The sequence below is a fragment of the Azolla caroliniana genome, unplaced genomic scaffold, assembly GCF_043228905.1.
Source record: "Azolla caroliniana isolate FFs.n. ecotype wild unplaced genomic scaffold, voAzoCaro1.0.p SCAF_8, whole genome shotgun sequence".
Taxonomy (NCBI): domain Eukaryota; kingdom Viridiplantae; phylum Streptophyta; class Polypodiopsida; order Salviniales; family Salviniaceae; genus Azolla; species Azolla caroliniana.
In genome coordinates this window covers 3389438-3412378 of record NW_028230443.1, presented here as the reverse complement: position 1 = coordinate 3412378, position 22941 = coordinate 3389438, and the positions used below count along the sequence as shown (strand labels likewise).

Genomic DNA, 22941 nt, shown 5'->3' with positions numbered 1-22941 from the left:
ATGAGTTATATTTTCTCTATTTCATTCTATGAGCTTTTTGAAAAACTTCCTAAACCTAAGTTCCATAAACCAAAGTTAGGGCATTCCGTTTAACCGACTTGCTTGATGGATTTGGGGTATGTTATAGCTAAAACGTGCTTGGTTATCTAGATATGTTGAAATCAATAGCACACACTTTTAAAAGAGTCAAGGCTTTCGATATCCCACTCTTTAAAGCAAGGATTGTGTAATGAATGCACTTCTCTTAGTACAATATCATCATGACATATGTTTAATGGTCATATATCAAAAGCCTGTAAAAGGCTAATGTTTTAAAGTGTAATGTTGAATTTGTTTTCATCCATAGCAACATCATAATGTGTCTTTCTTATTTAGCATGTTGTTTGAGCAAAGTGGATATGTGTAACTAATAATTGTGATAGAAAGGAAGATTTGATCCTTTGATCCTGCAATGTAGTGTTTTTAGTTTAATTTGTAACATGTAGAATAAGCCCATATTAAACATAGAATTATTGCAACTCTTCACTAAATCAAAATATTAATTTATAGAGAACCATTTGAGAAATGATGAACATCAAGTTTTCTACCCAATTACAAACCATTACTGCAAACTCACCAAAATCATTCATAAGATAAGAAAAACCAATCATATATGTAGTTGGAGAATATTTGTCCATGCTCATAATGATGCATTCACTCAATATATATATGTATATATATATATTAAAAGAACTAAGAAGCAATGAATATGATCCTACAAAGTGGAATGTGCCAATTAAATCTCCGTACTTCGAATGGCTTGAATTGACTGCTATGTAGTGCAAACAAATTATTTTAACACTCTCTAAGCGTAAATGTGTTGACTAGTTTCAATACCACTTCCCCACATAAAATCAATGGGCATAGAAGTGCCTTGTAACCTAAAACATGTGTAAGTTGCAATTGATCTTAATGTAGAATTCGTTTTGGAATTCAACAAAACCTAACATTGATTATAGTGGACAAGGTTTAGAGTGCAATTCAAACAAAAAGAAACATTGATCATAGTAAATATATTGATTATGAACATAGTATATAAGACTTCTAATTATGTGGCGAGCGAGTAATGCATTAACATGTGTGAATTATATGATGTAGAAGTAAGTTGTGGCAATGATCTTGGTGATTAGAGACACATATAGATGCAATAAACAGTTAGAATCCTGGCATTATGAAGAAATACATATGTTATGTATGATAGAACTTACTAGGATGAGACTAGGTTATGGAAAACAAGAATTGCTCACATACATGAAGGAAACATAAAACTCTATGTTAGTTGGCACATGGAAGTAGTAAATATGAAAGGAGCAAATGCATAACTTTGAATATCTCTAATGGACATATTTATTTATGTATGTATTTCTCCGAGGTAGGAGTGAATTGAATATAGTGATTGCTACATCCTAGGAACTTCATAAAAACAGTAGTGTAGCGAGCCCAGTGGCATGCGTGATAGGTGTTGCAAACAAAAGGACTATTTTATATAGCCTAAACCTTGGGGAAAGTGGAAATGTTTTGTCATACAATATATGCTAGGATTATGAACCTACCAATGGAGCTATATATTGTGCGGTAGGGTGGAACTTTGGGGCACTCTTCTACATAGTTGGGTTTGGGGGCGCCTTGAATGAGGGTTTGTTCCCTCGAAGGGTGAGCACATACATTAGGAACTAAAGACTTATAAAGAAAATCGTTAAGTTTCAGCTATCTCTTAATCACCAAAAACTCTTACATGGAAAACAATAGCAAAACTCAATGAATGTTAAGTGATGTCTTGTAATTTGAGATAGCATGCCCATTCCTATGATTGAATCACTACAATAGTTCAAAGTGAGAGTGTTGCATATACTTTATAAACTCATTAGAGATGGAGATCATAATCCACAAATTTCCATCAAGCATACTAGGACCAACAAATTTGCATGTTATTTTACCCAATGCATTTGTACATTTGGTAATGTTGTATTTGATCTTGCATGTTTATGTTTATCAAATAAGTCACCATATTTCCTTTGATGTAGAACTTACACTTGATAAATTAATATAACCATTTGGAAAGCATACTTATACAACAATATAAACATCTTTATGTAATAGTATCACCCAATAAACCGAAAGCATGATGTATAATTTGCATAAATAATGACTTTTTATCGCATCCCAAATAAATATAGAAGGCACTTATATTGGGGGAAGGAAAAATGGTTAAGTCATGAAGGTACCATGAATCTTAAATGAGACTTCCATCATGTAGATTGTGTTGGGTGCATGCGTGGATGTGTGAACCTTTTTTTGCAAGTAAATCAGAGTTACTATCCTATACCAACGTAAACATACAGGTTTTTTCAATGACTTGTTCAGGGACGATAGTTATAAAAGTAACATGAATCTACACTTGCAAATTGTTCTATCATGTACACTGTGTGGGAATGGATTCACATGTGTGAATGAATCTCTTCATCTCGTGAATATGATTGTTCGTCCTATTTCTCATAGAAAAACCGTACCATTGTGTTTTGTTTGATTCCACTCGAGCATAGCTACCAACATAAATTTGAATTTTAAACATGGTACATCAATCATGCATGATTTGTGTGTGAATATGTGATGTGCACATCCACCGACTCTACAAAGATAATGGCTTTCCATCCTATTCCAATGCCAACCATTCCATACAAATTTCCATAAAATAAATTTACCGTCCAACATCAATTACATAGTGTTCATTCCTTATCTCACAAGAGAAAGCAACAAACATTGAAATGACCCTCAGTTATATTTAAAGTTTCTCTCAACTAGTGACTTTAATAACACTTTTATGAAGATCATGCAAAGAAAGGCTCTCACCCTTACCTAAGATCATGCAAGCCAACTCATAAACATATATGACATCCACAAACAGATGTTTCCTTCTGTTTGTTTTATTGAAAAGATAATAAGGCCAAACTAATGTCATCCATTTATGGTACATACTTCTTTATTATGCTGTGTCCATCACATCCAAAATAAATCTTTCCTTCTGTTTGTTTTATTGAAAAGATGTGAAGGCCATACTAATATCATCTACTTACGGTACTTCCCTTATTTACACAATAACAAGCATTTCCAGTTAGCTTCTACAACACATAACATTATGCCCAGCCTCTACTTGGGCCTAAGCTTATGCTAGCCACAGATGACCATAAGGTGCATGAATATATCATAAGCATGGTAATATAATCAAGGTATAGATTCAAAACACCAGTAAGTAATATATGCTAGTGTCATCTATACATTGATTACACAATAGCAAGTATTTAACTTCTACAGTGCATAACATATTGCCCAGCCTCTTCTTTGGCCTAACATTATCCTAGCCATAGATGGCCATAAGGTTGATGAATATGTTCTCGGCATGATAATATAGTCAAGTTATCAATTCAAAACACCAATAACTTAAGAGATGTCTTCAACTTCTCAAGATTCATTCAACACAGCACACTCTGATCACAAAACACTTATAATTTAAACTATTCTAGCTATAGGTTTGTCCTCTTGACAAAATAATTCACCTTATCATTCAAGCCGTCAAAGATTATTTCACCAACTTAATAATTCAAGTTATCAATCAAGCTTGGGTGTAAAGTCTAGTTATGAATGGGCTATACACTCTAAATGATCCATGTTAGTTTTCATATGTTTTATCCTCTAAATAAAACAATTCACATTATCAATCAAGCTATCAAAGATTATTCCACCACCTTAAGAAATGAAGTTATCAATCAACTTGAGCAGAAGTCTAGTTATGAATGGGCTATACACTCTAAATGATCCCATACACAAGGTAACCGCTTCAATGAATGATAAGGCAAAAATTTGAGATCCTCACTAAAGATAGCAATTCTAAGCTCCAAAATATCTGCCTAATTTCACAATGTTTGCGAAAACAGAAAAAAAAAGGAACAAAGTATAGAATGAATACAATAATATATGATTGATTAATTGACTGACTGATCACTTCCAAAAAGAATGTAGCATAATTATGGCATAAATATATAGCAATAATAATTCTAATAAGAAGCTAGAGAAATGGAATGATGTGGCAATGAAACCTTGCTCACCTCATACATCCTAGCTATGGTTCTAATAAGCATACATTTGCTTGCATATAATAATAAAAAGCTAAGGTAACAGAATCTATGCTCTGATACATAACAAAAATATATGGACAATCTTGTATCCTTTTTTCCTCTTTCTGTAACAAAAGGCAGATCTATACCTGTAGCAATATCAGATATAGAAATCCCATCAATAAATAGAACCCACCTGTGTGTCTACTGAAAACATATGTTCATCCTCCATGAACACTGAACCTGCACTTTCAACTTAGCTTCTTCTAGAACAAAACCCTCCTTTGTTCCAACTAAAATTAAACTGTGAATCTAGATTAAATCTGTTCTTCTTGTAAGAATATATTAAAGCTTTCACTAACCTCTGTGGAAATTTATCTTCTGACTTTCCATCTCCACTCAGTGATCAGCAGCAAGTAAGACAAAGAAATAATACAAACCCTTTAGATAGATAGGCATATATAAATGTATATATACCTCCTCTTTCTTGGCTTGGGTATTTAAATAAATAAAGTATCTTGAGCTTGGGTAAAAACTAGACTAGGAGCAGCTCCCATCCGTTAGGAAATAGTGACAGAATATAAAGGTATTGGTTAAGAATGGACCAATATTTAAGTGGATGAAGAAATCAAGGAAATAATGTCTGTTGTTATGCCACAATATGATCAAGGTGGAGCTTGTCAATCCATGAACCAAGTGGCATATCAGCATTCTCTCTTTCAAGACCAATAGTGGCATTATTATCATCATTATTAGCTTCGAGACGAATGATCCCATTAGCAGAAGAGATCGTGTCAACATCCAACGGCCCTTCTTTTACAAGTTTTTGAACCCATGATAGATCTGGTTCATCGGGTGCTCGCAGACCTGAAGAAGCTGACCTCCTTAGTTTGGATAAATCATCTCCTGGGAAACCCCATTCAGGTTTCCCAGTAGGAGATCCCCAATCAGACCATAGCAAACCACTCTCGAGGAGCTCTCGAGAAGTATGACTGTAGTTATGATTGTGATTAAGCTTATCATGTTGACCAAATGATGATCTTTGTGAAGCTTCTTTGTACTCTTGTTGCTGCTGCTTTTCAATATCCATTACTTTGAGTGGAGACATGCGAGAAAGAGGGCCGAGACTGAAGGGTGATGAAGACAATGATTTTTTAGGAGAGTTTAAGAAACTTCCTTTTAACTGAGCTTCCATAGCTGCCTGTTGCTGATGGGCTTGTAGTTGCATTTGAACCGAGGCCTGGGGAGACATATGGTTTTGAAATTGGATGGGTGAGTGCATGTGAGCTTCAAATTGTGCAAGAAGGGTGGATTCATGCCCTAGTGACTTAGGTGAGCAGACACTCTCTGACACAAACATCTCATCAAGATTGTTTGGAGCTACAATGAGACCCAAATTCCTATACTTTGAAGATTGGTTTGTCCCATTGGCCGAGGCTGCATTTAAACGAGCCTGAGTTGAGAGAGATTGTACATTTAATGATTGGAACTCGCCCATTAGCTCTCCTTCAAAATCATGGAATAGAATTGAATCATTCAACTGGACATCCCGAGCATTCAGCGTGGCTCTCAACCTACTTGTTTGAAGGGTGGCAGACCCTGGGAGGTGAAGTGTAGGAACATTATTGGGTTGCGACAAAGACAGTGAGCTTCCATTTCCAGAGGCTGATTGAGGAGACATAGTCGGATTCGCATGACATCCTTGAAGAGAATATGATGGAGAAAATGATGGCATCATCAATGGAGATGCTGATGTGTGTGGGGGGCTCATCATAGACATATCCAAACAAGAAGACGATGACCTTGGAGAAGGAACTGCAGATCCAGTGGAAACATAAAGAGGTCGAAGCTCTTCTGGAGTATGAGCAAAGAAGCAAACTCTTCGGTTACAATCAGTGCCATCTTTACAAAGCCGGGTTCGATACTGCGCAGGATGCAGCCAGCATTCAAAGACTCCATGTGCGTATTCACATGAATCAGCTCTTCTGCAAGCACCCTTCCGAAAATCTGGACAAGGAACACAGCTATAGTGATATCGACGAGGATCTCTTCTACGAGCATTCTCTCCTGGATGCACAAATGGACACTCGGTTCAATCATGTGAATAGGCTCTCGAGCAAGGTCGAACTTTGAACGTATACATTCTGAACTCATCGGTGGTATAAATACTGTTCTTGATGTCTGGAAGAGACGGGTCAGTTGGATAATCACGTGTCTTCTCACTTCCATTCTTTGAGCTAGTTAATTGGGTAGACTTTGGGGATGAAGAAGATGATGAGGAGGAGATTGACAAGCATTCTCCATACACTGCATCACAAGGCTCTTGAAGAAAGCAGTTCTCATACTCATCAGAGAAATCACTACTTCCTCCTTCACTTGCCCTTCGGCGAACTAGAAGCTCCTCCATGGCCAGTCTCTTCATGTTCCCCAGCCTATATGAAAGGCTGATCACATCAGCTGGTGTTCTACCCATTGCATCAACAACACTAATGTCTGCACCCGAATCAAGAAGCAGTTTCACTACTTCTACAGCAAACATAGAACCTCCTGCAACAGCACAGTGAAGAGCTGTGGTATTATCACTACCACAAACTTGGTTTATATCTGCACCATACGTGATATAAGACTTTACTATATACTTCAAAACCTCTAAGCTTCCATACAAAGATGCAATCATAGCTGGAGTTCTCTGTTCGAGAACCATTTGCTTTGATCCATTCTGCCTAACATACCAAGTTCCTATTCCATTGATTTTAGCATGCTTTTCTTCAACACATTTCTGGAAACCCTGCAAATCATTGTTAGCAGCAAGCTCGAGAAGATAATGACAAGATGATTCTTTCTCCTCTTTTTCTTCTTCTTTGTCATGGATGTTTGGTTTGCCTTCTTTTGAGGAAGAAGAAGATTCTCTCTCTGGATGAGAGGGATCTTTGTCTGGGTTTCCATGCCCTCCACACTTCAGTTCCAGATTTGCCACAGCCAGCTTGCTGAAAGTAAACCACCAGAAGAAGAAAGTAAGAGGATGGAATCTTCTTCAGGAACCGACTATAACAGAAAAATGAAAGGAATACAAGAGTGGCATCTTCTGTGGGAATCAAGTAAGAAGAACCACACACACATTTACTCTCTCTCTCTCTCTCTCTCTCTCAAAAAAGAATGAAATCTTCTTTCAAAATCAGATAAAATCCAGTGAAATCAGTCATTAACATTCTTTCATACGCAGACATCAGGATGAAAGCTTCTTCCAGAAGTAAGGAGAAACAGGCATTCCCAGTTACACATAAAACAAAGTAAATGAGTGATGAAATCTTCATGGCATACAATACAGAAAAGTAGCTGTCCTTTTCAGGGGGAAAGGTGCAAAGAAGTGCACAACTAAGTGAATTTTACAGACAGTAGGAGAGATCGAGTATGTTAAGTATACACAGACAAGCAATACCAAAAACTCGAGAAGGTGACACGGGAGAATTGCCATAATTAAAAGGAAAATATGCCCTTCCACCTCAAGATGGCTAGAAAACATGTGTGTTTGATATACAGAGACAGATACTGTGGAAAATCATGCGGTTAGTACTGTTGAATCTCGTGGATATGGAAGATGATAGTGATCATCACGGCATTCAAGAGACTGGTCTTTTCTACAACTCAGGAGTGGGAGAATACACCTGGCCATTTGAAGAAGAGGACAAAATGTCGTGAACTACATACTAATTAAGAAAGAAATGAAGTGAAAAATGACGGTTTCCATAGGAGCAGGATATAGAGAAAATGTGTGCGTGTGTGTCTGTTGGAGGGTGCGGAGCACAGAAAGCATGGAAATCAGACGCAAGAAGATAACCAAGTTTTTTTTTGCACAAAATGCTTGGAATGGAGGTAGTGAAGCAGAGAGAGGGAGGGAGGGAGGGAAGAATAGGCGACAGAGAGAGAATACAAACACTAACCTGGAGAGGTATTTTTCTCGTTGATCTGCGGAGGTAGCAACTGCTATGCTGACAGAGAAGAATATTCAGAGAAGCTCCTCGAGAGGAAAACAAAGTGGCTATGGAGGAGGCGGTGGTGGAGGTGGGGAAGAAGAAGAAGAAGAAGAAAGAGAAGGAGAGGGAGGCATGGCTATGGACTTGTGCAGAAGGGTAATTGACGAATTTCCTTCTCCAATTCTTCCTCTTCTTCTTCCTCTCCTGATTCTTGTTCAACAGTCGTCTTTTCCTTTCTTTCTTCTTCCTTCTTCTTCCTTCTTCTTCTTCCTTCTTCTTCCTTCTTCTTCTTCTTCTTGGATAGTTGTCTCCTCTTCTGATCTGTTGGCTGTGTTTCTCCTTCTCCTCCCTTCTTTCTTCTTTCTCCTTCTTCTTCCTTCTTCCTTCTTCTTCCTTCTTCTTCTTCTGCTTCCTTCTTCTGCTTCCTTCTTCTTCTTCTTCTGCTTCTTCTTCTTCTTTCTTCCTGCTTCTTCTGCTTCTTTCTCCTTTCTGCTTTCTTCTTTCTGCTTTCTTCTTTATTCTGTGCTGCTTCTCCTGCTCCTTCTGGTTATGTCCTTCGTCGGCGAAGACGGTTCTTCTGCCTCATCATTCCTTCCATGGTTTCTTCGGCTTTCCTTCCTTCTCAGCCAGTCTCCGTCTCTCTCTCTCTCTCTGTGTCTCTGTCTCTCTCTATCTCTCTCTGTCTCTGTCTCTCTCTCTCTCTCTCTCTCTGTGTCTGTGTGAGCTTAGTGGCTGCAGAGGCGGCCTGCCGCTGACGTCCGTCGCCGTCAGCGCCGTCTGCCCCGTCCGTCTACTCCGTCAGTGTGCTCCGTCAGTGTCTGATGGCGTTCGCCATACCAACGTACTCTCTCTCTCTCTCTCTGTCTCTCTCTATGTCTGTCTCTCTCTCTCTCTCTCTCTCTCTCTGTCTCTCATATATATAAGCCACGCACGTGCTGTCACGCGAACCAACGACGGAGCCTCCCCCTCACCCACCCACCCAATCCCCTCCCGCCACGTGCCGCCTGTCTGGCCCCACCCCGCTCTTCCGCCGTCATCTTTGACGCCCGCTCGCCGTCAAATGCCACGTCGGACTGGGTGCGCTCTGGGACCCGCCTCCCCCCCCCGCCCAAACCCCATAATATAAATAATGATAATTATTATTATTATTATTAGTAATAGTAATATTCTTTCTATTTTTTATATTTTAAACTTCGCTTTTTCATTTATTTATTCTTTGGAACCCCCCACCCCCCCCCCCCCCCTTCCTTTTCTTCTTATTTTCTTCTTCTTCTTTTTGGCCCTTTTCCTCTTGTTTTATATATTAATATATATTTATTAATTATTTGCTGGATTTTATTTGGTCCGAATTTGCTCCTTTTCTTTTTTTGTTTATTCAATTGACAATAATTGCTGATTTTTGTCTGTTTATTTTTTTTGTTACATCAAATTTTTCCAACATAAAAAAATAACTATATATTTATTTTTATATATATAATATGTATGTATGTATGTATGTGTGTGTGTGTCTTTTTTATATATGTATGTATAATGTATTCATATATGTACATACATATTATGTCTATTTTGCTGCTTCTTCTTCTTCTTTTTTATGGCTTACCTGATGGATAAGGCTGGATTACAATTTTCCTATTTTAGAGAAATGCCAAAACTAGCCCTCTCTCTCACACACACATACTCAATCAAAAGGCTTTCACAATTACATCCACGAAAACAAAATTTGCCTTTCAGTTTCTGTTGGTATTGCCTAGGATGGGTGGGATTTTTACATCGTTCATACTCACTCAGAAACACACGAGGAAGATATATGGAACAAACGGTGCAGTTTAGGGAAATCCATGACACAAATGTGTACACTCTCTCGACCCCCCACCACCACCACACACACACACACACACTTGTCACCGTCTTGCATGACAGGGGCCTCTCTTTATCTCGATGTTTTACCATTCCCACTTGGGACTGTTTCATCGATGCTTTATTACCTGAACCCCCTCGCCGATCCATGACACTGACTTTTCTTCGCTTATCTTTCAAGTATCACTGTTTGTTTTCCATTCGATGATTATTAGATCTGTCCGGTGATTCTTTACTTTTTCTTTTAGAATCTACTTCTCATCTGTTATTATTAGATTTCTACATAAGAAGCAATAAGAAAAGAAGGGAGGTGGAGGTGCTAATTGAGTGATACTACTATTGTGGTGTTGCTTTTTTTCTTTTCTTTTCATATTTATTATGTCACCCCTCCTTCATATCATGGTCCACACTTCTGCGACCTTGCAACTCAAAGGGCATCGACACACATTGAGCCCACCCCCCCCTCCTCCCCAACCATGTCATCTTGATCCTTTGTGGCTTCAGCCACACAGTATGTATGTGTCACATGTTATGTGATTCCTTATCATGGTAGACTGCAAAGTCTTTCATAGTTCAACCAATGTTCATCTTGCAAGTACTTGTCAATATGTCGTCGGGTCTATATTACAAAACCCTTGACTCACCTACCATTTTCCCAACGAGAATTTTAGATATGAGTTGCGTTCTTTCTATCATCGATGGGTAGTCAATTCTATCCTATTATCGTTAATTGGGCTCTTATTGAAAGTTGTGTACATTTATTTTGAAATGTCGATCCACGTCTCTCAAACCTTACATATGAGAGGACACCCTTGCTAAGCGCACACACACACACACACACACACACACACATATATATATATGTAGTAGCGGGTACACATATCCTTAAATGTGTATATAAAAACCTAACTCTGGTGTGTATGTGTTGTGTGAATGGACCCTTTGCAAATTATGAATAAAAGACCTTTGAAAGTAAAAGTTGTAGGATAACACTGAAATGGTACATAATGATGTTTTAACCAAACTTAAAATTTTTCGATGCTTTTTATATGATAATGATAGTAACTACAATTTTCGAGCACAATTTAACATTTGTTTATTCGTTGAGTTTTCTTCTTGGATCAAAAGATCTCGTAGTGCTCCAATGTTATCATCATGACCTTTAGCCTTTGTAAAGCTTAAAATTAAAAGAGTATTTTATTTTTTAACTCTTAACGAAGGTTTATTTTTTTTTACCTCGCTATGTTTTAAATGCAATGTGACAATATTTCCATAGTCCCTCTTTCGTCACGAATATGGGCATGTTTTATGTTGCTAGGTGTTATCTTGAAGCCCAATATTATGTTTGTTTCTCCTTGGATCCCATATGGGTTGATGTTGCATGTATTTTCCTTCTCCATATATTTATAAATGATTGAGACGTTATCGTAGGTTAGATTAATCACCATATTTACCCTCACAAAGTCTTTAGTCCAATCCCTACATTATCCTCACGTTCCAAACGTTTGCTAAAGTCCATTGATCACCTTAAGAGACACATGATATGACCCACTTGAGTTCTCTTTTTTAGCATCCCTTTTGCGAATCAACAATCGTCAAATCCAAGGTTTCAGTTACCAAACGAGCTCGTATTTTTTGGCCCCTATCCAACATACCTCAAAGATTTACTCTGATGCGGAAACACCAAGAGAATCGAATTTTATAATCCTTGTTGGGGTTTTGCCTTTTAAATGTTCCAAAAGATACCAAATGTCAAAAAGAAGCCTTCGCATTCAGTGAACTAGAATCCGACCTTTAAAATACAGAATGTAGACAAATGGCCCTTATTCTTTCCACATGCTCGACATCAAAGAAAAAGAAATGCATCATTGAACGAGGCATTTTGTATTTTTGTTTCTCTATTACATTATTCGATCGTTGTCATCATCATCATAGACATTTCCTTGCCTTCGCCTCATATATGAGCATGTGTCTCGTCACTATAACTTATTTCTTTAGACAATAAAAAAGAGAATAGCTTTTAAGTACTCCAAGCATATATCTTTATGGATAAGATTTTGAATATCAAGTGGTCTTAAAAATGCATTAGTGCTATCTTTTTGAGCACTAAGCTAAAGCTTTGATTTTATCTAGGAAATAAAAAAGTATAGGTAGTCGCAACATAACATATCTCAATCAATGCGGCCTTTATTGACTTTGGCAAGAATCCCCCTATGTGCTGTGGTTCATCAATCATTCTAATGAATATAATAGTCTTACCCAAGCAAATTTTATTCTAATTTATCATCAAAGGAATATTATCATCTGCTCCTAATGCTTACACATGTGCACGAGTGATGGAGTTAGGGGTGACTAAGTGAGCGATCAATCAAGTAAAAGACAATTTCATTAGATCAATCAATATGAGTTGCATATGGTGCTCTCTATAAGCATGAGAGGAGGCTGGAGTTCCATCTTAGGCAACTATTATGTTTGCCACATAGCAAGGATGTGAAAAGGAACTTTAGCCCAACAACCAATGTGATTGTCTGAGCATTTACAATTACCACATAAATGTGTGGGTATGCATGCACATACATTAGAATTGATAACGGATTTACATGGTTTTACACTTGTATTGCATGTCCACACAACCACCTCCCATGGCTGTGATATATGGTCTAATGACATGGACGCTTCCTACCTCTTGTTATTAGCTTTCCTTTCATTCTCTTTCAGCATTTTTTATGATTCAGCCATTGCTAACATTTGAAATCTGCTAGTGTAAAAATATATGGCCATGTAAAGCTTTGATGGGTTTTACCTATATCTATGAAGGGGGGTGGGGCATATATCTAAACAAATGCAATCGTCAAACACCAAGACTTCGTTACGCTCTGTGATGCAACAGAAGCCAAGCACAACGATCGGATTTTAAAACCCTAAACCCATTTGGCTGGGTTGCAAATTTTTTAATCGAGTCTGAGAAATTAAGAGCACCGAGAGGGGCCCAACGGATTATATATTCTTGATCAGGAGTCATAACATACATTTCCAAGGCACACCAATGTATATGTCAAACATCTTCATCTAAATCAAGTTCTGCAATTTTCGCATCGACATCATAGTCACATTGTTGAGCCTCCGCTCCGAAAATATCCCATTCCTCATCGTCAGAATCTAGTATCTCATTATTTGTTTCAGAATCTATCTCCGACTCGATTTCTTCATCAGTTTCCTCTGCATCAGTTTGATACTCTTTTTCAGCCAAAATGCCCCAGCTCTCATCTTCGTAGTTATGACCTTCACCGTTTATTTCAGAATCTATTTCCTCAATGTTTTCACCATCATCCGACCACTCATCTTCATCATCTTCTTCCTCCAGAACCTCACATTGCTCTGGTGAGAGGACATTATAGATATCGGATGTGGGCATTTTCGTACCACTTGGCCAGCCTCGATACATAATGATTTTGATTACATCTTGGGCATACACCGTTCCACCAGTCAAGTCCTAGCAAACAAACAAACATCCAAGTTTAGCAACCACTCACGTATCTCAATAGCGGAACCTTCTAAATTTGGGCATATCAAATATTAAAATTCCACTCTGCTTCCCATAATTGTTTGAAAATTAAGTATTATTTTGGGATAATTTGATCCAGAGAAATAATCAAAATATCATGCTAAAAAAAACTAGTCACGGAATTTCATAGTAGTTGCTAATTGAAACTTAATAGTGATACTCAAACGTAAATTTCTACATTTATAATTTAGGTTTCCCAGAGACATTTTTTTACAAGAATAGTTCGGCATTTTGGTTACGTCAAAAGATTTGGTGACATTTTCAGACTTACAGTAAACTAGAGTGGCATTCGGTGATAATTTGACCTTTCTAAATTTGTTAAAATAGCTACCAACCTCAAGCTCTTCTGCAATATCTTGGACTGATGTGCCTGCTGGTCGGCCTCTCACTCCAATCTTTACAAAGGCATGATCAAGGAAGTACATCCGGATCGCATCTGCAATCTTGGATAAAGGGTTGCTCTTTCCTAGAGCATGAGAAAAAATGATCACTATTAGAGAATCATTATAAATATGGACACCCAAAATAAAAACAACTATTGTTTTAATGAAAGATTGATAGCCAAATCTAACTCATTATCGCCAACAAATACCCCTTCATGTTTTGCAGTAAAAACATTTGGAGAAAATGACTTTTTGGTGTTTGCTTTCCTGGTTATGGGATTTGTTGGGTATTTTTGCCAATCAATACTGCTATATAACAGTAAAGAAATAATCGCAATTTACATACCAACAAGATATTGAGCTGCTTTACTCATGCTTTCTACTTCATTTCGGAATGAGTGCCTCTCAGACAAAGAAAGACGCTCTGCTCTAAACACAGGGCCCATCTCACAGAGTCGTCGAAGCTTGCGTTTGCTGATATTTAAGGGAGACGTTTCGTCATCTTCAACTGATATCTCTTCTTCATCATCTTCAACTGATATCTCTTCTTCATCATCTTCACTGAAAGATGATGCATCAAATCCATCTTGTTCATCGATGTCTTGATCATTGTTTCCCGTGTCGATAAGAGATAATTGTTCTAATGGCCCCACATGATTCTTTTGCTCCTGAAAAGAAAGGAAAATACAAAACAAAGGTCCTCTGGACTCAGCCAGCCTTCTTAAATTTGTTATAGACTCAATGTCGAGCTTTTATAGCTAGAACTTTATGGCATCAAAATTTCTAAGTGGTCCTAGGTTGTATTAAGTTGTCACCATACTAAACATCAAGCATCCTTCCTACTTTTATTGGATATGATCTAATCTATGCTTTATAGAGGTAAATTGAAGTTTTTCTAAATATAGTATTGCCAAGAAGAGATTTCAACCTCTTTTTACTTGAGCTCCATTACATGTAGTGCTACTAGTGTTTGCCATTGAGATTCCAGTTTATAATTTAGTTTTCTTGATGATTCCAAAAGTGGATCAGTCAACACAGAACGACTGTAAAACAAGGAGTGTGCTAGAACATAAATTCGCAACACGCTACATGCCCCCCCCCCCCCTAAGCACTTCATCAACGTCCCAAGTTTAGACACATGTTCACAGTGTCATCCGAAAGCCTAGCAATGAAAGTTTATGAAAAATGCAGCAGAAATCCAAGGAAGGCTCAAGGAAGAAAATTGCTGCAAAAATGCGCGCCATATGAAGCCTCAAGGAAGAAAATTGCAAATCCGAAATACCTCTGTAGAGATGCCACAATCAGCATTCACCTCATCTGAAACCTCGATTTCATCATTCGCAACTCTCTCTTTGTTCATTTTGCTCTGAAAGTTTTTGATATAATAAATGCATAAGAAAACCTCCATAAAATATGAAATTATATATGTTAAAACTCAGAAAAATCAGTGCAGGATAGCATTACTCACAAGCCCTGCTCTCAAGTAAACAATCTCCTCTTCCAAAGCTCGAATATGTCTTTCCAGAGACTGAAATATTAATAAGTCCTTAAATGTCTATCAAATGATCATAGAAAATTTGGATGCATCTAGATGAGCATAGAGCACAGTACCACACGCCGCTGCATTTCAACATGTCTTTTCAATGCCAATCTCTTCGTCAATAGATTGGGAGGCCGTAATTGTGATGGCCGGGCATAATTTTTACCGCGATAGACAATAATGGCAAAACCTTTAGATGTTTTCTCTACTGCAACCAAAATCCCTCCACTTTCATTCTCAAGCAACCTTGCAGTCTGCTTAAGCTGTACAGGATCCCTCTCTTTGATGATAACCTTGACAAGTTCCCTATGCTTCCAATGCAAATGCATGTTCTGCACTACACCAGAAAACACACCTCGCCGACCTGCAGAAACCATTACCAACATCGACAATCATTAAAAGAAATGGATCAAACAGGAAAAATGGAAAACAAAAGTCTGGAATATGCTATCGTGAAAAATTTCTCTTTTGACAGTAATAAACAATTTCCATGTCTGGTCTCACCTACGAGCAGAAATGCTTGCATTCTCAAACCAAGCTTTTTGAACATAAACCTCTCTTCCTCTGTAATGGTTTCCTTATCAGCAGGCGGATTTACTGGCTTCAAAAGCTCCTCAACCTTCTCAAGTTCTTTCCCTGCTTTTTCCCTCCTTCTTAAAGCCTACAAAAGTCCAAAATACATTTAAAAAAATAATCCATGTGCTTACTACTACTGTCTAGATCTCCATTACTTCCCAAATTTAGAGTGTCGAACTACTTGCCATACCATCTGAATCTTTCTTTCAAGGTAGTTTACCACCTGTGCTCGTCTTAATCTAGCTGCTTCTCTTCTTAACCGAATCTGCTCCTCCGGATCCATGATATGAACCCAGGTTGGTCTTACATCATGGCTTCCAGTGCTTTGCTGAACCATAATGCTCCTGTCAGCTCTTGCTCTCTCTTCATCCTTTAATGCTTGAGACATTGCTTCACGCTCACTAAGAGCAGAAGCAATCTCTTGAGGCAAGAAATCCTTCCCCCTAAAGAAGGTTGCAGAATATTTATCACGGCAAAGAAGAAAGCCTCCAGTAAGTTGCTGTCAAAATGGGCATTAACGTGTTAGCTTTGACATTGTTAGTTTGTTAACACCTGAGATAATGGTAACAAACAATAGCAAAATGAGATAAAAGTTCCTTAAACCTTAATTTCCTCTGATATCCTCTCTTGATTGGTATTTAAAATTCCCCTCTTGAAGCCAATTTTGGCAATCTCACTTTTCTCCCAGAGCTTCACCATTGTGGCAGCTAAGCCATGCAAATCTCTATCTCTCCCTTTTGCCGAGAAACAGATAATAGATTAAAGTGCAATAACGGAACAAAAATCCAAAAACAGAACCCAAAGAATGCAGCTTGCTACAGCTCAATTCTAACAACCAGATAACATGCATAGAAGCAGTTGCATAAATGAAATCAGAAGATTACCAATTACAATGTGAGGTGGCAGAGGGCGAGATATCCTGCGTAAATGAGTTGCAACAGTATTATTAAGGCTTGCCCTGACTCCATAAGGAAGAACCCTGAAAGGTGGAGCATAATTTGGAATAATCCTCGGCAGGAGATCTGCATCAATAGGCACTGGTTGGGCACCTGTCCATTCTTCATATCGAGGACCTAATTCTGCCAATATATCATTCATTTCCTTTGTATACTCCTCAATATTGTGGAGTTCAGGTTTTAATCTCTTGGGCTTTGATGCTTGTGATTCATTTAATTCATTTGATGAGCCACTATATGGAGTATCCTCAGCATTAGTTTGATCCACTTCTGGCCACATTTGTTGACGATTTGCTGCCGATATCCTTTCCATCTTCTTTGTCAATAGGTCATCAACAATTTCAGCTACAGGTTGACCAAAATTTTGACCTCTATAAAGAACTGCCACACTCCCTGCCTTCCAAATTACCAGGCCCCCAGTCTTTTGCTGTTGCACACGAAGATTATTTTTACTGCAAGTCATTAATCATCCAGATCTCTCTCTCAAGTCCTGTTATAGCCTTTTGGACTTCATAGGCCATTTTGGGATATTGATATAATCTCCCTCTCTTTTCTTCTGTAAAGAGTACTGTAGTATACAGAAGTATAGCTAAAAATTCGTATGATCACTGTCAAACATAAAAAACATTGCATTTGGTGGCAAATGTCACACCCAGGAATAGATATGCTGTAGCATTACTAACAAATGGGCACTTCTTCTGGTTTATACACACACACACACACCCCAGGAATACAGAGTAATGTAGTATACAGAAGTATAGCTAGAAATTCATATGATCAACATCGAATGTAAAAAACATTGCATTTAGTGGCAAATATCACACCCAGGAATAGATATGCTGTAGCATTAAATGAAAAGAGGGTACTTCTTCTGGTTATTAATATATATAGTGTACGTGCAAATAAATATTATATATATATATTCTCCATGCAACAAGATGTGACAATCTATGAAGGAGCACAACCTAAAACAAGGTAATGACAATTTTATTGCCTTGTAGAGAAGGGTAGATCAAGCAATGGATTACTTTGATCACAGATAACTGGGCTTGATTTTCTGGAGATTTTGCACTATTAGAGATTTTCCCAAGTAAGGTTGACCAGACCACAAGGTCCCAGACATTGAATTATTCAGGGGGGACAACCCAGACATACTTGAAAGTCAATCCCACAATCAATGGTATAATAGTAACATCTTGCTTGGGTACCAAGTTTTCATTGATGCAACCATAATATGAACCATACGTGCATTCGCATTCGAGTATGGTAAACACCCTCGAAGTATGGTAAATACCATACTTTTGTATTCATTATTTATTATAAGGTAAAAAACATAAGTATGTTTTCATGACATACACATCCGTTTGCAAACGTATGAAAAGGAATGATTGCAAATGCATTCGAGTATGTTATGTACTATGGATGCAGCCATTCCGTTTGGTTGCTCTTGATATGATTAGGTGTATTATAGATGAAAATGGCATTAGTTAATCCAGAGTATCATTGTGCACCACTGCCACCAAGCATACTCTGCAAGGCATCTTACTATGGCAGAAATTGATAGCATTCTAAAGAGACCCATGGAGGAGTTCTCACAAGTTCCATATGTCTTCCAATGAATGAGCAATACTGATGGCCTCTCATGCAGCTTATAATGGATGTTCAATTGTCATATATTTGCTCTATTTGCCCTGGCCACATTCTATTTCTTCTTTTTCCTTGTTATCAAACACAGTACTATATATCATTAGGATTCATTGACCTTGGTCTTTTCTATCTATATATAGGATATATATATGCACACATGTATGTTTACGAAAAAATGGTATAAACAACCCATACGCTGCATATAATGTGCCTGAATCCATGATATCATCTATCCAAATGATACAAAAGAAAAACCTGTACATGGATGAAAAAGTACTGTCAAAGCAGCCAAGAAGCGAACAGCGATGCCATTATCTATAGTTTGTCTAAAAATAACATATAAGTCAACTTTGCTCCTGATCGTGGGGGAGATAGGCCAAATCTCCTAGACAGCCCAGTAAGAGCACAAATGCATCCAATCTGACTCTGAAGAGTGTGAATGAACTAAGTCTAAATAAATAATAAGCATTATTGTAAACAATGCTCCCACAAAGATGAGAAGTAATTTTCTTTCCTAATGCACCATATAAGTATTCCCGGATGCACTTCTCGAAAAATGTGATTTACGGTCTGTACTTTGGTGAAATAAAAAAGCTTCTATGAATGGAAAAATCTCATTAGATGGTATTACATCACTCATATGTAGAATATCACATGTAAATGGTTCATGCATTTCCTTTCTCCCATCCTATGTAAGCAAAATATCAGATTTCATTTGTTGTCGTTGTCTGACATGAGTGGGAATAATAGACTTTCCTTGAGAAAATTTGTCTTTACCACCAAATCTTGATCTTGATACGAATTGGTTTTGCTTACCATCACAGACGTTGATGTACCAACTCTACCAAAAATGGCAATTCAATTCAATTAATTTCAAACATCTTAGCTGGATCCTAGGTCGCAGTTTGTTTTTGCATGCTCTGGTGTGGAAATTTTGGACATGGGGAAAGAGGATGCCCAGAATTTCAGTTAAACTCCCGATTACAAACAATCCCAAAGGGTATCCTATCAGGCTGAAGAATATAAATTTGATATAATAAACATTCAGCTAAATTACCTTGGGGTTCTATTATAAAAGAAGATTGAAGACAGGTAGACCATCTTCTAAGGGCTTGCCTGCAAAGGCATTCATTTCTAGACCAAATTACTTATTTTCTTGAATTTTAAATTTCCAATATTTTTTTAAGAAGCACTGTGCATTTCAGTTATACTTATGCATGGATCCTATCTCGGGCCAGTACGCTGGTATAAAATGATTACAAGTAAGTTAACTCCAATTATATTCCTTGTAAATTGAGGGCTAATATATTCCACATAGATTCATTCATTCATACATGCATACATATACAATATATACAGATTTATATTGAATCCATACATACACTGTGCATATATTTGTGAAAGTTTATTTCATGTTTCATCACAATAATTTAGTGCTTACTAGATAGACATACAAGTATGTGGATATGCTGGAGACCACACTGAATAAATACAGCAGAATTTGAGGTTAACACACTAACCTCTAACATTTCCATGGTCTTCTTCATATTCCCAGCAGGTGGCCCTTCACATTTGAGCTTCACCACCTCACAAGTCCGCCATCGTTCATGAATACTTTTAACAAGATCTTTTGAAATCCCATTCTTCCCAATCTTAACACGTTGCTTTAAGTGAAGAGAAAGTATGCGAAGCCTTCTAAGCTCGGGTTCCGGAATGGTGAGTTCGGCCAATGTTAGATTTCTTGATGTCCTTCCAGTTTTAATATCAGATTCAGTATCTTGTTCTATTTCCCATGGGAACTTCGTCCTGAGGGCCTCTTTGTGAGGGTTTATTGGTTCTGTACGTGTTATATCCATATTCTTCATATAATCACTAGCTTTAGGTAGATGTAATGACTCTACTATATGACTTTGAGGGTATTTATTTACGACCTCTTGCACAGTATTCCTCTCTTTGATAGTTCTAAGTTTATCCATGATTTGAGTTATAGCCGAATGTGGTTTCGTAACATGTTTACTCTCTTCTAATCCTTCCCCTGTTTCATTATATCCCATTGTCAAATCTTCACTATTTGAACCATACCTAGTTTGAGCATACGGCCATGAATCCTCTAAGCTCTGATTCTTCCCTGTTTGAAGACCATCTCTGAGCTTCATATCGTAGCTAGAATTTCCTTCTCTACCATGCCTCAGACTTTGCTTCATTTCTGTGCCACTCCGAAAAGCTCTCTCAGGTTGCCAAGATGAAGAAGAGCCTGGAGGGAAACTCATGTGTTTTCTCTCTGCTTGGAAAGATGATGAATTCTTCCTGTTAATATCTCCATATCCATCAATCCATGGAGGGGGAGGGGGATTCTCTGTTCTTCTTACTCTTTGTCCCTGTTCCCACTGATGCTTTTTCCTATCATCCCGTATGCCAACCTTACCTCCTCCATCCTGCCAGAAGGACCTATGGTCCTCTTTCTTATTATAATCTTCTCTCCTCCGCAGATTCCCGTCTCCATTGTTTGTCCATGATAATCTACCATCTTCACTCTCTTTGATTTCATCCATGGATGAAGAAGCATCTCTGACTCTGTAATTCCATGGCTGATCATTAACGCTACTTGGGTCTTCTTCAAATCTTCCTTTTGGCACAGAATCCCTATTCTCTGAAAGGACGGACCTCTTGGTCCTATACAGGGCATCTCTCCCATGTTCAAGCTCATAAAACCTCTGCAAACCATCGAAATCGAGGCCTTCTTCATCATCATCAACAACATTCCTGCGCCGCCGATCGATCGGAGAACGGACATTGGGGTTAGGGTTTTTCCTTCTGTACTGCTCCTGGACGTCCGAAGGCTTGGCAATGGAGGAGATGGAGCGGCATTTCCTTCGAGTCGTGAAGAGGGATGGAGGATTGAAGAAGAAGGAGGAGAAGTGGGTTATGGAAACAGAGGATGGGGGCTCGGAAGCTCGCAGAAGGCGAGATGGAGCAAGCGACATATCCACTCCTCCTGCTCCTGCTCCTGCTCCTGCTACAAGAAGCACACCATCATCTCTCTCTCTGCCAAAATATCTATCCAATCTATAGAATGAACCATACGTACCATACGTACATTCGCATTCGAGAATGTTTCAATCATTCGCATGTAGTAAACACCCTCGAATTATGGCAAATACCATACTTTTGTATTCATTGTTTATTATGTATATATAAAGTAATTTTATTTTAAGGTAAGAAAGTCAAGGTGAAAAGTGTAAAAAAAAAACACGAATGTTTTGAAAACATACGCATTCGTCTGAAAACGAATGTTCGCCAATGCATTCGAGAATGTTTCAATCATTCGAATGTGGTAAACACCCTCGAATTATGGCAAATACCATACTTTTGTATTCATTATTTATTATATATAAGGTAATTTAAGGTAAGAAAGTCAAGGTAAAAAGTGTAAAAAAAAAGGCACAAATGTTTTGATAACATACGCATTCGTTCACATTCATCCGAAAATGAAGGTTCGCCAATGCATTCGAGTATATTACGTCCTATGCATGCATACATACATACATATCCATTTGTTTGTCTTGTCTTTCTCTTTCATTTCTCTTCTTGTCTAGCATCTCTTTTCTCTACATATATGCATAATGAAGCTCTCGGAACCAGAGATTTAGTCGAAGCCACATCTACTCAAGCTCAGGCTCAAGTTTTGGGTTCGGATGTGGGGTTTAGCTTTGGGCTCTTGCTGGGATCTAGGTTTGGATTTGGGTTCGGGCTTTAGGTTCAACTTCAGAGTTTAGGTTTGGACTAGGGTTTATGGCGTCGGATCTAGTCATCTCACCTATTACCCCTTGATACTATATACACTCATTTTGACAATGTGCGTTCGACTTTGGCATCATGCTTTGAATTGGGTTTAGGTTTTGATTTGTGGTTTAGGTTCAGGTTTGTTTTATGCTACCGACTTTGGTGAACTCACCTAATACCCCTTGATGTTGAAGTTTGAGACCGTCAGTGCAAAAACTAGAATAACATCTATGCTTAGAAGTTCACTAAGTTAGCATAGTAAAGCAATATCAAATAGAAAAATAAGGAGAAGAGAGACATCACAACAGGCACAAGACAATGTAATTGTATAATTCAAAACTCTAAGAGTTACAATCGAATGGAGGTGTTGAGAGATCAAGCTCAACTTAGTTTAGTTAGTTAGTCAACCATGTAACTTCGTAGTTACCTAGATAGAATCTAGTTAGAAGTGTTGACTATAACGCCTTAAATAGGACCTTGTACTTAAGTGGGATATTCTAGATCCTCCA

The 22941-nt window shown here is 38.0% G+C and overlaps 3 protein-coding genes across 4 annotated transcripts; all 3 read right to left on the bottom strand.

Annotated features, from left to right (window-relative positions):
• Positions 1 to 3989: 3989 nt before the first annotated feature.
• LOC147860811 (zinc finger CCCH domain-containing protein 30-like) lies at positions 3990 to 6855 on the bottom strand. The gene has a single exon (XM_087323272.1). The coding sequence runs from the start codon at positions 6853 to 6855 to the stop codon at positions 6244 to 6246; it is 612 nt and encodes a 203-aa protein (XP_087179398.1). The 3' UTR covers positions 3990 to 6243.
• Positions 4801 to 5931, bottom strand: LOC147860812 (zinc finger CCCH domain-containing protein 24-like). The gene has a single exon (XM_087323875.1). The coding sequence runs from the start codon at positions 5929 to 5931 to the stop codon at positions 4801 to 4803; it is 1131 nt and encodes a 376-aa protein (XP_087180001.1).
• A 6111-nt stretch (positions 6856 to 12966) lies between the features above and the next one.
• LOC147860810 (CRM-domain containing factor CFM3, chloroplastic/mitochondrial-like) lies at positions 12967 to 21661 on the bottom strand. Of its 2 annotated transcripts, XM_087323988.1 has the most exons (12): positions 20170 to 20307; positions 19707 to 19765; positions 16931 to 17454; positions 16650 to 16780; positions 16237 to 16545; positions 15975 to 16131; positions 15542 to 15834; positions 15399 to 15458; positions 15213 to 15296; positions 14277 to 14598; positions 13883 to 14013; positions 12967 to 13475 (listed from the first exon to the last, which is right to left on the bottom strand). In XM_087323988.1, exons 2-12 carry the CDS (start codon positions 19748 to 19750, stop codon positions 13038 to 13040), a joined length of 2493 nt encoding a protein of 830 aa, XP_087180114.1. In that variant the 5' UTR covers positions 19751 to 19765; positions 20170 to 20307; the 3' UTR covers positions 12967 to 13037. The 2 variants fall into 2 exon arrangements, with proteins under 2 accessions (XP_087180114.1, XP_087180113.1); XM_087323987.1 differs by lacking the exon at positions 19707 to 19765 and having other exon boundaries at positions 16931 to 17429; positions 20170 to 21661.
• Positions 21662 to 22941: the final 1280 nt, after the last annotated feature.